Here is a 16,722-nt window from a genome sequence, read left to right as displayed (position 1 = left end):
CGGAAGTAGTTTGTTTTTCTGTGGGGGAAGATTACAAACGGTTACACATTCGAAATAGCGCCACCAGATGGACGGGGCTAGGTTGACAATATTACATTACTGCTTTAAAAAGTATATATTTAGTAGCGATATTTGGAAATATTTATGTTAATCTGTATGAATTGCCCGTTTATTCACACACAAAAAAAAAATCCGAATGGTATTCATAATTATGAGATTTAAAAAGTTATAATTGCGTGTTAAAAATTCGAAATTATGGCACAAGCGGTAGGAAATGGATGGATGGAGATAAAATGGTCGATATTATGAGATACAATGGTCGAAATTATGATATAAGAAAGTTGTAATTATATAAAAAAAAAAAAAAACGTCATCATAATTATGATAATAAAAAGTCCAAATGATGAGATTGAAAAGACTTAATTATGATATAAAAAGTCACAAGTCAAATAAAAGTCATAACTAATACTTGACACAACATATAAAACCAAACATCAAACATTTACATAATTCACCTGGGATACCTTGGGGGTTTTTGCCTTTTTTTATATCTTTATTTATGAAGTTCAACATTTACAAACATTCGAAAACATGAAAAAATAACAAGGACAATTCAAACAAATGTGTGTGTGTGTGTTTTCTTGTATTTCTACCCTTCTTGAGACATGAATCAGAATCAGAAATACTTTATTAATCCCTGCATGTTGTGTCAATGTTGTATTTGTGTTGTCGAATATTGGTTGGAAAAATGTGAAATGTCTAAATTAATTTATGTGTAGTGTAGGGCTCAGCTCCAAATACATTTTAGCCAAGCACACGGGTACCGTGGTATTCCCGCTTTTACTTTGAAAACTAAAACTTCCGGTGTCAGAATATGAAAAAAAAAACATCCAGTCTGTTTTTCCATTTCTGTTAACAGGGGATTTTATTTTTCTTTTATCAAATATAAAATGAGAATCAAACTGTTTTTTGTTTTAGTCATTGCTTTTCAACACCAAAACCATTAAAAAAAATATTTTAAGATGAACAAGCGCTTGAAAATGAACGTGTCCGTTCATTTTCAAGCGCTTGTTCATCTTAAAATTTTTTTTTCAAATTCTTAAATGCAAATCAAAAAACTAATTCGGACCATTTTTTCTATTTTCATTTCTGAAACAAAAGTTATTTAATGACCCATCCATCCATCCATTTTCTATACCGCTTGTCCCTGCTATAACAAATATGTTACCGTTATGCTAAAAACATGCTAAACTCAAAGGAAAAGTTGAAAATACTGCTTCCGGTTCAATTTGTCATCGCACAGATAACCACGCATTTTTGCATTTTGGGATGAACATTTTTTTCGATTTTTGTGTTATCTGGACAAATTAAAATCCATGACAGGAAAAACGCACAAAATCCAATTTTATGGCAATATTTGAATGAAAATCAACCGTTTTTTGTTTGTTTTAAAATCTGCCATATAATTTAAAAAAAATCGAAAAACGGCCCTAATTTTGTTTTTTGATTTGCGTTTCAGAATTGGAAATGAAATGAACGGAAGGTACACGGACCAAATTCAAATAAACCAACCGTGTTTTTTTTTCCGGATTTCCATTAATGAAAAGAACATTCATTGACCCAAGCAGCCACACTCTTATTGTTTTAAAAAACCGGAAGTAAACCCCTTTCAAAAACCCTACTTCCGCCCTACCCAGAAAGGAATTTCCCTCCGCCATTTTCAAGAAGTGGTGCGCACTCGTTATTAGCGTTTAGTCAAAAAACAAATTCGGACCATTTTTTCTATTTTCATTTCTGAAACAAAAGTTATTTAATGACACTTTTTTAAAAACGACAAAAGGACGCCTGCTAAACAAATATGTTACCGTTATGCTAAAAATATGCTAAACGCAAAAGAAAAGTTAAAATACTGCTTCCGGTTAAATTTGTCATCGCACAGATAACCACGCATTTTAGCATTTTCGGATGAATTTTTTTTTCGATTTTTGTGTTTATCCGGAAAAATTAAAACGCACAAAATCCTATTTTATGGCAATATTTTAATGAAAATCAACCCTTTTCGTGTGTTTTAAAATCTGCTATATATAACATTTAAAAAAAACATCGAAAAACAGCCCTAGTTTTGTTTTTTGATTTGCGTTTCAGAATTGGAAATAGAATGAACGGAAAGTACACGGACCAAATTCAGATAAAAAATGTTTTCGGATTTCCATTCATGAAAAGAAAATTCATTGACCGAAGCAGCCACACTCTTATTGTTTTAAAGAACCGGAAGTAAACTCCTTTACAAAAAAAAGCTACTTCCGCCCTATTCAGAAAGGAATTTCCCTCCGCCATTTTCAAGAGGTGGTGCGCACTCGTTATTAGCGTTTGGTCATTAGCTTACTTGAAGACACGTTAAACGAATTGTCTTGTTATTAAACACATTGAAAAGAAGATGTCCAACGACCAGAGCGAGCATGTTTCCGAGAAGGCATCGGAGGAGCAGCAGGCACCGGTGCAACAGCCGAAGCTGCAAGGGTGAAAGTCCATTCATTAACCTTCCTTTGTTAGCCTAGTTAGCAGCTAACGGCTAGGCCTTGTGACCATTTGGCGGCATTTTTAAACATTATAAAAATGAATGTTACTCGTGTGCTTAGTGACATTTTGCAACAATACTTTATTTGTAATGAACGGAATGTACATGTTTTTACTTTGTGTGTCGTTGTTTAACGTTAGAAAAGTCGCGCCGCCATTTTGGGGCTGTTTGGCCTTGCGTAAGTAATTATCGCCTAACCGATAAGTAATCCACAATTAAGTGTACAATTCCATTAAGACACCGTTAATTTAGTTCGACATCGTGTATTACGTTCTTACACGACTTAAAGCTTCCTGGTGTTCTTCCTTTAACGCTTAGGCGGATACCAGGCCGCGTTTGGTTAAAGTCACGTGACGATTACCATAATCGTGTGTTAAAAGTAACCGACTTGAAAGAGGTTTGTGGTTAACGTTACGTAACGATTTCGGTAATCGTGTGTAAAATAACTGACTTGAGAGAGGTTTGTGGTTAACGTTACGTAACGATTACGGTAATCGTGTGTAAAATAACTGACTTGAGAGAGGTTTGTGGTTAACGTTACGTAACGATTACGGTAATCGTGTGTAAAAGTAACCGACTTGAAAGAGATTTGTGGGTAACGTTACGTAATGATTACAGTAATGTGTGTAAAAAAACTGACTTGAAAGAGGTTTGTGGTTAACGTTACGTATTGATTACAGTAGTCGTGTGCAAAATAACTGACTTGGAAGAGGTATGTGTGTAAAATTTCAAAAATTAAATGGTTTACTTGAAGCCACGATTATCAGACTGGTCGTGTAAAGACGATTCCAGCGATACATATATATTTTTTGTTATATTTAAGTTTAAAAAACACTTTACATTTAAAAAACACTAAGACCAATGTCGTGGACTGGCAAAGCAGACTGTATCAGTTATTGTCCGCCATGTATGTCGCGGACTCAACGTCCAGGTCCAGAGTATACAAAGTCACCAAAAAGGAATGGACAATGAAGGTGAAGGCAAAACAGTGAGGAGTGTCCTGACCAGATAGCTAAATCTCTAGATTGATTGTTGTCAAACGTTCTTTGTCACATTGTTTACTTTTAATATGTCCAATAAAGATTTGATTAATTTATGATGGCTCAGGTGTGTGGGGTCTTAAGCGACCATTGTGTGTGTGTGGACAAGGATAAGGTTAGGTGGGTTTTACCCTGGATAACCTGTTCGAGGTCATCAGTATTGTAATACTAGACACCATGTTGTATAGTGGTGATGTACTGAACAAGCGGTCTGGTCGCTAATCAGCGATCAGGCGTAAGATGGACTGAGTGACCACTGCCGATATCCAGCTAGCGGCCAATGTAGAGTAGTGGATCTTGTGTTTTTAAAGTTGTGCTTTTTCCTACACAGAGAACTGAACGGCAAGGGCAGCATCAGCCGCAAGGAGAGGCCCCAAAAGAGAGGCGGAGGCGGCCGCTTCGAGCCCTATGGAAATGTGAACAAGAGATACCGGGTTTTTGTCAGCAACATCCCTTACGATGTCAAATGGCAATCCCTTAAAGACCTGATGAAGGAGAAAGGTAAGGTTTTGTAGATCGGCGGGCTCATTCACCCAGTCCGCATTGTTGAAGCAGACAATGGTACCTCGGAGTCTTTTTATTGGACCGCTACAGCTTTTTAAAGAGGGATTGAGATGTATTTTTACATTGTTGGAGAGCTTGTGTGGTAGTGAAAGGAGGGTCCTCATACTTTTTTGGTCAGCCAAAGATTTGGAGGCTTGCACACAGACTGTGGCCTTGGATGTCGGAGAGAAGAACGATCACGTTTTTTGCTTAAAGCGCCCATGGTGTTGAAGAAGTCAAAGCTTTTGACGAAGGAGTAAATACCCAGTGGTTTGTGTTAATGCGATGATTTCTACAGTTTTGTGACAGAATATCTGTCTTGCTCCCTCACACGTGCAATTTTTGCTCAACTTTTCATGAATTCATTTTTAAAACTTCCAGAAAAATGAAGAAACTAAAGAAAGAGCCTGGGACTATGTTTAACGTCCCCTCTCAAATGTATACATTGGATTGCAGGGTTCCCCAAATGTGGGTTTTTCTAAAATATGTATGTTTTTGTAATGATCAACTCCTGGAGCTCATACAAGCATGTTCTGAAGCAGTCATAGAGTACTACATTAGAGGGTCTGTCTGGTATTTGTTTGTGCTATCTGACTGTGGAGTTAAATGTTATTTTCTTCTTTTAGGTGTGCCCTTGACAAGCAAACTGTTTTTCTCAGCAGATCTCCATGTTGTGCCAAGCAAAGATGTGTGTTGGGGTTGTCTGGGGTACAGGTCTACAAAATGAAACGGCTTCTTACTACTCATTGTCCTTGTCTCTAGAGGTTTGGTCCATTTGCTGAACAGGTGCGGGATCAGGAGTGAAGATGTGGTTTCTATCTAAATTCCTTCCTATTATTGTGTACTTTAAACAGTTCAAAGACAACACGTTTGGAAAAGACTAATTTGCTCTTCCCCACAACATTATTTACGCTGAGGCTGTGGTCCGCGTAGTCATCGTGTTCACGAAGGCTCAGCAGTTGGACAAAGGGATTGCGGCGTTGGTGTCAAAGTGCACACAGGTTTGCACTGAAGTGAGCAATGGGGTTTTTTTTTTTAAAGGTTTGCAAACTTAAAATCAATTTTGTCAATTAGCAAGTGGAAGGTGTTTTTTCCTAATGGGAAGGCCTATGGAAAAGGTGTATGGCCTTAGTCCATTGCTTTTGGTGCTTTTGAGGGAATCCTAAAAAAGGACTTAGTAAGAAGTACATTTTGTTTGCTTTTTGTAGACCTGTACCATATTGTGATGCGACAGAGGTGCTGGAGGGAAGCTCAGGACTGCTCGTCCGAGCTCACTGTCACCGGCCACCTTTCTTGTTCCCACTCTAAACCCCAATTGTTCTCTCGGCTTCTCTCCCTTGGTGTGTGTCGTCTGGGATCTGATTTGTAGTGGGTGATGTAACGTACGTGGAACACTTAATGGACGCAGAAGGCAAATCAAGGGTAAGTGCAAAAACATATATAAACACAACCTTTTGAAATATCCTTGGCAAACCTGTGTTTGTCAGCTTTGGTTTTCTCTCTTCATTGCTGGGCATTTGTTCAGATTGCGCAACCTGACTAGAGGGGATGAGATGTGGACATGTCGGAGGCATGTTCTTTGTGGTGTCGCCTGTGGTCATTTTAGGATTGATGCTCTTTAAGGACTTCAGCTTTTCTTCGTAGCCAATCTTGAGATAGCAGTAGCATACAAATGTACCTTTTGGTTGCTGGAGTCTTCTTCTAAAGACCTAAAGAAGGTGTAGTGTGCAAGTGGCGGTCGCAGGACTTAACAATATTTTGTTTTTTGAACAAAGGTTTTCCCTGAAATAGTAACTTCCAATATTTCATTGTTGGGGAATCCAATTTCACTGTGGATTTCCTCTCTTGGATGTTGGAAATACATAACTTCTGTAAACATTACCACTCTGTTTTGTTATTGGAGAGTTGTGGCCAAAGTTGTATGCTTGTTGTAGTCTTTTAAAGTTGATGTGCATGAATTTCACTTTCAATCAATATTTTTGTAAAATCTTGTCAAATAGGAATATTCTAATTTGAATGTATTTGTTTTTTGAATATTCCGGGTTGTGGTGTGTTCTTCAATCAACCAAGGGCTGTGCGTAAGTAACTTCATTTCTTATACGACAGGGGTGTCCAAAGCAGCTCGTGTTTTTATTGTCCCGCAAAACCTTTTGCAGACCAAAAAAACTAATTTTTGATGGGAAAACAAACAAAAATTGAACCAGCCCAATATCCTTACCTGAGCGTCTTCTACATGGTGTTTGATGAAGATATGCACAGATTTAATGCCATATACGCTAAGATTTTTGAGTGTGCTGAAGCTTATATGTAATAACGACGCCAATATTAAAGCTGTGGAATCCAAGTTATATTGTTTAACAAAAAAAAAACACATTAATATCATACAGTTTATCGTAACAGTAATCATTTCGGAAAAAATTATACGTCTGTGTGTTGTCATGTCTTATAATTAAGTATTTTAGTAAATAAAACCCCAAAATCAATCAATCAATGTTTATTTATATAGCCCTAAATCACAAGTGTCTCAAAGGGCTGTACAAGCCACAACAACATCCTCTGTACAGAGCCCACATACGGGCAAGGAAAACTTACCCCAGGGGGACGTCAATGTGAATGACTATGAGAAACCTTGGAGAGGACCGCATATGTGGGTAAACCCCCCCCCCCCCTCTAGGGGAGACCAAAAGCAATGGATGTCGAGTGGGTCTGACATAAGTAGTCCAACACATCAGCGAAAGTCCAGTCCATAGTGGGGCCAGCAGGAACCATCCCGAGCGGAGACGGGTCAGCAGCGTAGAAATGTCCCCATCCGATGGACAGGCTAGCGGTCCACCCCGGGTTGAGAGCAGAGTAGAAAAGAAACGGCAGATCAACTGGTCTAAAAAGGGAGTCTATTTAAAGGCTAGAGTATACAAATGAGTTTTAAGATGAGACTTAAATGCTTCTACTGAGGTAGCATCTCTAACTTTTACCGGGAGGGCATTCCATAGTATTGGAGCCCGAATAGAAAACGCTCTATAGCCCGCAAACTTTTTTTGGGCTCTGGGAATCACTAATAAGCCGGAGTTCTTTGAACGCAGATTTCTTGCCGGGACATATGGTACAATACAATCAAAAAATCATTTGTCTTTGTGGCAGTCAACCCCTCCAGATCCAATCGCAGGATTTAGATAGAAGGGTGATCAGAGCCCACAAAAGAGACTTCTCATTGGCTGACGCGATATATAGTGAAAACCCCAAAAAGGTCTGGCTGTTTTCCTTCTAGACAGGTTATGTAATGTTCAATTTTCATATATTTTGTGTGTATCCTTTTGTGTGGCGACGTGTGTTACCGATAGTCACTTATTTTCTGCAACAAAATATGAACTAGGGGATCCTTGGATGCAACTTCAGACTGTCAACAACTATGTGTGATTCCGTGCACTGGGAGGGACTATCAGCGAGGTGCACAGAGTGGGCAGCGGGATTTGCAGTTTGATTTGTGCCCAGTGACACGAGATTCAAGTACCCCAACTTTAATAAAAAATAAGAATTGATTAAACTCTATTATATTGGTTTCTGTTACGTTTCGATTTATGTATGTAGCCCAGCGTGCAGAGATGTAGGCAAGTGCAAAAGAAAAAGCCCTCTTTTTAAGGAATTGCAAGTAACACAAAATCAAAGATGGGACGTGCACAAATGGAACACATAGGTTTGAAGCGCAAAGGTACAACGTTGCGGTACAAAGCAAAAATAATCCAGTCCCGAAAAGCATCCTGACAGGTGACAGAGCCAGCACTCAAACCAACCATGAATTGATTAACGTGAACCCAGACTTAAACAAGTTGAAAAACTTATTCGGGTGTTACCATAAATCAATAACTTGTCACGTGGGATCATGACAGGTTTTAGGATCTTTAATGTACAGAAAAGTACAAAGTGGCCCCTACAGCCTTCAACTTTTTCTGTTTGCGGCCCTCGTCGGAAAAGTTTGGACACCCCTGTTAGGATATTTCATAGCATGACATTGCTATCAATCAAAGTAGACTCATTGATTGTTCGTGCTCTGCCAGTGTGGTTGAGTTCAGGACCGAGGAACAGATGAGGAGAGCTGTGGAGAAGGTCAACAAGCACAACCTCAATGGGCGTCCCCTGAAAGTGAAGGAGGTAAGCCACAGGAACCTGGATAACCTTTTATGTGGTCGTCAACAATGACCGTTGTCCTTGTCTTCTTTTAGGACCCTGATGGTGTGATCGCTCTGAGAGAAACCAGCAAGAGCGGAGGCCCCCAAGGTGGCATGGGAGGAATGGATAGAATGGGCCCTGCACCAAATGGCCCCATGGTGAACATCCCTCCCAGCCTGATGAACAACCCCAGCATTCCCATGGAGGTTATCCATGGCCTGCAAGCGGGACGGATCGGCAACACAGTGTTTGTTGCAAATGTAAATTGACTAAAAGTAGACCTGACTCGTCTTGTGTGTGCAAGTCTGAGCACTGCGCTTGTCTGCCGGCAGCTTGACTACAAGGTGGGCTGGAAGAAGCTGAAGGAGGTGTTCGGCATGGCCGGCATGGTTATGAGGGCGGACATTCTGGAGGACAAGGAGGGCAAGAGCAGAGGCATGGGCACAGTAACGTTTGACCTGCCCATTGAAGCCGTCCAAGCTGTGTGTATCCTTGCAAAACGCTCACTCGTCGATTAGTTCAGAACACTCATTTAATGTACATGTTCACTGAGTCCACATATCTCCAGTCTGTTTTCCCTAACGATTTGCACAGCCATGTTGAATGGACAACTGTTGTTCAACCGGATCATGCACGTAAAACTGGTAGGTTAACTAACCATATTGTATACACATTCTTCAGGATTGGATTATGTCTATGGATGTTTTCATGCATCCAAGTCATTGTAATCTCAGGGCATTCTATCGATTGCAACTGGACAGCTTGGTTTGTCTTAGAAGTCGTTTCGCCTCTCATCCAAGTAGGCTTCATCTGATCATGCTCATAGACTTAGATTGGTCAGATCTAGTTTTAGTCTTAGGTGAGTCAGATCTAGTCTAGCGGCTGGTGCCAATTACCCTGACTCTCGCCAGACCCTTGTAGTTTGCTGAGCTCAACACAAGGGTCTGGGCTCGAAGGCATTGCAAACTCCTTCCAGATAGCAAAAAATAATGAGCCAATCAGGATTGCCGGGCGGGATTTCATAGATGTGACGTAGCGCCGAAGGGACTGTTTGATTCAAACAACAATGGCGGCACGGAGCAAGGAGTCGTGTGCTGCCATTGATTGTGCTATTGCAACTGTTTTACTACATCGATCGAATAATAATTATTTAAAAGATGAGCAGAGAAGGGTTTTGAAGGCATTTATTGGTGGCAAGGATGTTTTGGCACTTCTGACCGGGTTTTGATTTCCCAGCGCCGCTCTCATCAGTGTCACGGGTTTATTTCGATGTTAGTGGTTGAAGTAGCACGTCATTCAAGATAACGGATAAGTGGTTTATCCAATCACATACAATTTTCTGCCTTCTGAAATACTTCTCCTATTGAGAATGAGAACTCCCAGATTCATGTGTGGAGCTCAGCGAACGACAAGGATCTGGTGAGAGTCATGTTAGGTGCCTATACATCAGTAGCGAAACCATCCTTGCCCAGACACACCCTCCTGGTTTTTGAAGTCTAAATATTTGGCACCAACTGCTAGTCTAGATCTGACCAATCTAAGTCTACGAGCATGAACTGATGAAGCCTCCTCAAATGAGAGGCGAAACATCTTCAAAGACAAAAGTAACAGTCCAGTTACGATCTTTTAAATGGCCCGAGAATTGAATTACCTTTCAAATACGTTTTTGTGTCTTTATTTTGCCAGGACGAAAAGTCAATGCCCAAAGATTTTGGACCACCTGACAGAGGTTCTTCTCTTCCTCGTAAGTATATGATTTTTAAGCAAGTGTTAAACTAGCTCTTGCGTCCTGATGTCAAGTGTAGTTGCATGACCCTGTGTAAACAAAGCCATTTTTACCCAGGTGGCCTGAGTGGTATCGGATTGGGTTTGGGGCCTGGTGGCCAGCCCATTGATGCTAACCAACTCAATAGAGGAGGCGGCGGCGGTGCAATGGGTAACATGGGTGCCGGAGGTAATTAGATGTGATTTATTTACCATATATTCCAGACTATAGCGCATACCGGGAAAAAGCCGCATACACTGAATTTTTATAACTATAAACTTTTTTTTTGTAAATTAGCCGGAATATAAGCCACCTACATTTACGTTGTGAATTTAGTGAGTTATTCAGAAATATTTTGTAAATGTTTATTTACATACCTTAATTGTTTACAAATGGTGTCTGTAAAACGGCTGATCAAACAAAACAGAATTCTTGGTCATGGGCCCACTGGCTGCGGAAGCTAGCTCTCCAATCAGCAAACAGACTCAATAACTCCACGGTGACGTTTTTCTGAATTCACTGAGGAATTTGTGAAACTGGAACAATACAAAAGGAATGCCATTGTAGGTTAATAATACAGACACAAACACTTGTAAACGTGTATGCTAATTAGGTAATGCCAACGACACTAGCATCATTACATCACGAAAGCATGTACAAATATGCATGAAACCACTCCTACACACGGGACAGTTTAGTAAGTAAGAATTGTTTTAGTTATATTGTAAAACTTACAAACAGCACTTGTACTTCCAGTTCAAAGCTTTGAACAGCAGGAAACACTTGCAGATTCACCAAGCATCACCTACGGTGAGCAAACTCAATCATAATGGCGCCATCGCACAAACACACCATTTCAGGGTCTTTGCATGTGTTTAATGAAAATGCTTTACTTTATAGCTGTCAGCTAAGAAAAATCCATAAATTAGGCGCATTATTTTGTTAGCCGCAGGGTTCAAAATGTAGGGGAAAAAGTAGAAATGTACGGTAAGAAAAATTAGGAGTCCAGTCAAGTCCGTTGCTCACAAATTTGCCTTTGTATTTCCAGGAGGGGATGGAATGGGCTATGGCAGCATGGGAAATCGAATGAGCGGAGGTATGTCCTATGTTCTGCTCATCTTTTATTCCTCTAATATTTAATCATTCCAAGGTTGTCTGACCTTTTTTTTTCTCCATCTTTTAAGGAATTGACAACTTTGGGGGAATGCACAACATGGACCGTTACGGCTCTTCCGGTATGTCCAGAATAAATGGTACGGACAAGTTAACCGTTTCAAAAGCAGAGCGGAATGAATTCATGACTAATGCTTTCCTATCTTGCGTTGTCAGATATGGACCGGGGGATCGGTGGCGGTTTCGACCGGGAGTTTGGTCGAAATGAGATGGGCATGTCTCGCAGCAGTTTTGGAGATTCCTTTGATCGAGGTATACTTTTGATTTCCCAGGGGAAAAAAGGCTATGTGGCAATAAAACCAGTGTCTGGGCTGTAATTTAGCCCGACAATATATTGACCTGGAAATTGCAGATAAGTGACCAAATTACCCACTAATAAAATAATATGTACCGTATTTTTCGGAGTATAAGTCGCTCCGGAGTATAAGTCGCACCGGCCGAAAATGCATAATAAAGAAGGAAAAAAACATATATAAGTCGCACTGGAGTATAAGTCGCATTTTTTGGGGAAATGTATTTGATAAAAGCCAACACCAAGAATAGACTTTTGAAAGGCAATTTAAAATAAATAAAGAATAGTGAACAACAGGCTGAATAAGTGTACGTTATATGAGGCATAAATAACCAACTGAGAAGGTGCCTGGTATGTTAACGTAACACATTATGGTAAGAGTCATTCAAATAACTATAACATATAATAATAATAATAATAATAATACCTGGGATTTATATAGCGCTTTTCTAAGTACCCAAAGTCGCTTTACATGTTATATAGAACACGCTATACGTTTACCAAACAATCTGTCACTCCTAATCGCTAAATCCCATGAAATCTTATACGTCTAGTCTCTTACGTGAATGAGCTAAATAATAATATTTGATATTTTACGGTAATGTGTTAATAATTTCACACATAAGTCGCTCCTGAGTATAAGTTGCACCCCCGGCCAAACTATGAAAAAAAACTGCGACTTATAGTCCGAAAAATACGGTAATAATAATGCAAGTATGCACTTTTAAATGCGATACACTTGCATATCTCGTAATTAGAATGTGCGCTTCTAAATATCCAAATTAAGTAACAAAATTTAAATATGCTCTGTTAGCAGAATTTTATACTTCATTAAAAATCACAACCAAAAGCAATACAAGAGGTTCTGTCCTTGTTAGGCCACGACCAAAAGTTGTTGTGACTAAAATGATTGCGGTTATTATAATGCGGTATTGTTGAATTTGCACAATCTTTTTTTAATTAAACAAAATACATAGACATTAAAGATTGTACTAATACTACAGCCATATTATTTTATCTTGTGTTTAAATATTATCTTCCATTTTAATTTGTAGAATGTTTCTAAATAAATGCAAATTGGGGGATGACTCTGTTTCACTTCCAGTTTGTGACGTCGCGCATGTCACTGTTAAAGGCATCCGTTTCAACTGGATACTGGACTGTGTCAAACACTGTGCAGGCAACATAGCTTTTATGTTCAATCTGAATAATGTATGATAGTTGTTTAGACATTGTATGTATATGTTTAGATTGTGGTGTGACATGTTTTTTTTAATGGGGAAAGACTCTTGTTTTAATGCTAGCATTTAAGATAGCTAGTCGTTTCATCATTTTTAATTGAATATGGTAATACTAACCGTCGGGAGCTTTACACTGTTTATCATTACTATTGTTTGTGCATGTAGTACAGGGGTGCCCATTACGTTGATCGCGAGCTTAACCGCCAGCCAGGCTTTGAAAAAGTAGACCTAAAAATTAGCGTTTATAAATCTTCATTATGACGTCACTTGATTGACATTCGCGGCACCTGAGGACCTTGTCAAATGCCAGCTCAGTGTGAAGGAAAAAATGACCATCAGGAAGGCGAGTTTTTATTTCAACCATACCTCCCGTCAAAAGCCTAAAGATTGACCGCACAGTTCCTGTCTTCACAATAAAACCGCTGCTCCATCCTGCCTGCGCTAACAAAATAAGAGTCTCCGAAAGCTACCGCAAACATGCTAGTAAGCCACGGAGTTTGCCGTCAATGTAATTTCTTGTAACGTGTATAAAAACGAATATGGAAGCTGGACAAACAAGATGCCAAAACCAACCACTTCAATGTGATATTGGACAGAAAGGAAGACTTTTTTTCCCTCCTCAATGTAAAGTCGAAAATGTGGAAGTTGTCAGCACTACTGTGAATCTTGTCTGATTCCAATCAATGCAAGTCATCAGAATCAGGTAATACGACAACTTATATTCTTGTCTTCATGGAAGAAGAGAATCTATATGTGTTATGCTCACGATGTGTTATGGTAGAAGGATCACTAGCGCCCTCTACCACCAGGAGGCGGGAGTCATTTAATGACTCATATTTGACACACGCAGCTACGGTATATTAATAAAACATAGCTGCTTACTGTTCTTTTTAGCATATTCAATAGCTTGGACCTTAAATCCTACTGAGTAGCTCTTTATCTTCTTTATGTGATTTTAAATTATTGAAATCAGCCTCCTCCATTTTGAAAATTATGACAGGTGAAGTGTCACTCGTGACGTGACGAATTTTACCCGGCGGAAATTCTAGGCATATGCTAATTATTTAGCGAAACGAGTTTGACCCGGCGTAATTCTAGACATGCGCTAATAAAAATAATATTTTGCGAAACGAGTTTGACCCGACGGTAATTCTAGGCAGGCGCATACTTGGTCATTAAAAAGGTAGCTCGTCTGCTGGAAAAGTGTGTTCACCCCTGATGTCGTACAAACGCTGCTGCAGAGGTCTCTGCCTCCTGTAGCCTGCAACAACACATGCTGGCTAGCAAACTTAATCGAGTTTGTTTTCATTTATTGTTCTGTTAATTGACTTGTCGAATATCGGCCCAGGTTTACCACCCGTAACACTTTCTCTTGACTTTTCCCACGATGCTCAGGAAATTCCATGGGTATGGACCGCATGAACGTTGCAATGGACCGTCTGGGATCAACCATGGATCGCATAGGAAGCCTGGATAGGATGGGCCTGGACAGAATTGACCGCCCGTCCGACTTGGACCGGATGGGCTCTGGCTTTGACCGCATGGGCTCTGGTATGGACCGGCTCGGGCCAAGTCTGGACAGGCTGGGCACAGGTGTCGACCGCATGAGCTCCAGCATGGATCGCCTCGGCCCAACCGGGTTCGACCGCTTGGGCCCTTCTAGTTTGGATCGCATGGGTGCAGGTCTGGACTATGGCGCCCCGATGGGCATGGATCGCATGGGCAGCGCCGGGCTTGACAGAATGCCCAGCAACTTTGACCGCATGGGCTCCGCTGGCGGTCTTGACCGCTTCCCGTCCAGCGGCCTGGATCGTATGAGCTCCGGAATGGACAGGATGGGATCCGGTGGTGTCGGTCAGTTCGATCGTTCCGCTGACTTGGATCGTGGATTTGGTGGCAATTCCTTTGGAAATGCTGGAGCAGGAGGCCCTGGTGCAGGAGCAGGAAACCTCAGAAAGGGATGCCAGATCTTTGTTCGAAATGTGCGTTTCTCAGGCCTTGCGTCTTACATCCCAGCTTTTCTGACTCGGTACATGGCTAACATTTTGTCTTTTTTTGTCTGTAGCTGCCATTTGACTTCACCTGGAAGATGCTGAAGGATGCATTCAATACATGTGGTAAGACAATTGTCCATTGTGTGCCATTTATTAGGGACCGAATGTCCCTTTGGGACAGAGGACCCTATTGTATTTGTAAGGTTTTAATATTATTATACCGCCGCCTCTTTGAGCTGTAATTTGACCCCCTTAACATGCTTCAAAACTCACCATACTTGACACACACATCAGGACTGGCGAAAATTGCGATCTAATCAAAAAACCTAGCCCCAAAACTCAAAATTGCGCTCTAGCGCCCCCTAGGAAGAAAACACAGACAAAACTGCCTGTAGAGACATGAAACAAAAACTTCTATGTAGGTCTCACTAAGACCTACATTTCATACACTGACATCCTTCAGCAAAAATCAACAGGAAGTTTGCAATTCCCCCTTCAAAACAAAAGTTTTGTAAAAACAGTCACCTTTCTCTCTTTGAGCTATAATTTGACCCCCTTAACATTCTTCAAAACTCACCAAACTGGACACACACAACAGGACTGGCAAAAATTGCGATCTAATAAAAAAACCCAACCCCAAAACTCAAAATTGTGCTCTAGCGCCCCTAGGAAGAAAACACAGACAAAACTGCTCCTAGGAAGAAAACACAGACAAAACTGCCTGTAACTTCCAGTAGGAATGTTGTAGAGACATGAAACAAAAACCTCTATGTAGGTCTCACTTAGACCTAGATTTCATTCACTGACAACCCCCAGCAAAAATCAAGAGGAAGTTTGCAATTCCCCCTTCAAAACAAAAGTTTTGTAAAAACCGGTCACCTTTTTTCAAACATTATCTCCTCTGAGCGTGTTTGTCGTGTTGGCTTCAAACTAGCACAGGAGAGAGATTGAACCCTTCTGATTAAAAGTTGACGAAAGAGTTTTAATTACTGCTCCGGTTTGGATTTTATGTGCCGTCAAAGTCGGTCCCGTCCATCGCTGCTTGCAGCTTTAATTTTGTGTTGACATTCCTGTGCGTGGTTTCTTTGCAGGTATGGTGCAGTATGCCGATATCAAGATGGAGAACGGCAAGTCCAAGGGCTGCGGCGTGGTCCGCTTCGACAACCCGGAGACCGCCGACCGCGCCTGCCGCACCATGAATGGCTACCGCCTGAACGGAAGAGAAATCGACGTCAGGATTGATAGGAATGCATAAGTTTCTGCAGCTGACCTTTCGTTTAGTCACTGATGCCCATTACATTATGACCGGAAGTTTCTTGCCAGCCTGTCCACCTTCACTCGGTTTGTTTGTAACAGTGAAATTGTTTTAGTTAGTGTAGCAGATTTTAGTTTGTACATTTGACTTTTTTTAGAGACCAAATTTCTCCTCCGACATCCTTCACCTGTCTGCTTTGTCTTCAAAGTGTTTTGATAATAAACCAATGATTGTCTTGGCTGTCTTGTCCTTCCATTGCTCACACATGTCGTATTTACAGTTTGATGAAATAAGATGATTGTTCCACCTGTGTTTGTACTATGGCCGGTGTGTCAAACTCTTTTTCATTGAGGGCCACATGGCAGTGATGGCTGCCTTCAGAGGGCTGCTTTTTTAAAGTTATGCATGCGGGCAATAACCTGTGATTAATCAAAATTCAACCTGATCCGATTTTTAAAAAAATACATTTGACAGCATTGCTATAAATGTGTACAAGTAATCACCTCATATTACACCATTTCCTATGCACTTCATTATTAGATGTACAAACTGTTATCTTTACTAACAATTTTGTAATACACTAATATTTGGCATGACTAGATAACAGATATGCATTTTTTCCTGTCAAAATGGAAATAATTATTTGCATTTAGTTAAAAAAAAAGGATTTTATTAAC

At 40.4% G+C, this 16,722-nt stretch overlaps 1 protein-coding gene across 5 annotated transcripts; it reads left to right on the top strand.

Annotated features, from left to right (window-relative positions):
- The first annotated feature begins 2,307 nt into the window (after positions 1-2,307).
- LOC133635053 (heterogeneous nuclear ribonucleoprotein M-like) lies at positions 2,308-16,285 on the top strand. 5 transcript variants are annotated; one of them, XM_062027790.1, is made up of 16 exons: positions 2,308-2,520; positions 3,950-4,119; positions 5,531-6,239; positions 8,214-8,307; positions 8,379-8,585; positions 8,658-8,811; positions 8,920-8,969; positions 10,012-10,069; positions 10,169-10,279; positions 10,847-10,900; positions 11,139-11,186; positions 11,275-11,325; positions 11,420-11,515; positions 14,192-14,778; positions 14,862-14,913; positions 15,882-16,285. In XM_062027790.1, exons 3-16 carry the CDS (start codon positions 6,178-6,180, stop codon positions 16,043-16,045), a joined length of 1,788 nt encoding a protein of 595 aa, XP_061883774.1. In that variant the 5' UTR covers positions 2,308-2,520; positions 3,950-4,119; positions 5,531-6,177; the 3' UTR covers positions 16,046-16,285. The 5 variants fall into 5 exon arrangements, with proteins under 5 accessions (XP_061883774.1, XP_061883776.1, XP_061883772.1 ...); XM_062027788.1 differs by having other exon boundaries at positions 2,309-2,520; positions 11,275-11,343; XM_062027792.1 differs by lacking the exon at positions 10,847-10,900.
- The last annotated feature ends 437 nt before the right edge of the window (positions 16,286-16,722 follow it).

This window comes from Entelurus aequoreus, linkage group LG19, assembly GCF_033978785.1.
Source record: "Entelurus aequoreus isolate RoL-2023_Sb linkage group LG19, RoL_Eaeq_v1.1, whole genome shotgun sequence".
Taxonomy (NCBI): domain Eukaryota; kingdom Metazoa; phylum Chordata; class Actinopteri; order Syngnathiformes; family Syngnathidae; genus Entelurus; species Entelurus aequoreus.
This window is presented reverse-complemented; position numbering and strand designations above follow the sequence as displayed.

Bases quoted from the DNA above. Each gene is read 5' to 3' on its own strand.
- LOC133635053 (XM_062027788.1), top strand. From the start codon at position 6,178: ATGTATTTGTTTTTTGAATATTCCGGGTTGTGGTGTGTTCTTCAATCA. The intron at 10,901-11,138 runs GTGAGCAAACTC...TTGTATTTCCAG, and splicing joins TTCACCAAGCATCACCTACG to GAGGGGATGGAATGGGCTAT. The intron at 14,779-14,861 runs GTGCGTTTCTCA...TTTTGTCTGTAG, and splicing joins GCCAGATCTTTGTTCGAAAT to CTGCCATTTGACTTCACCTG.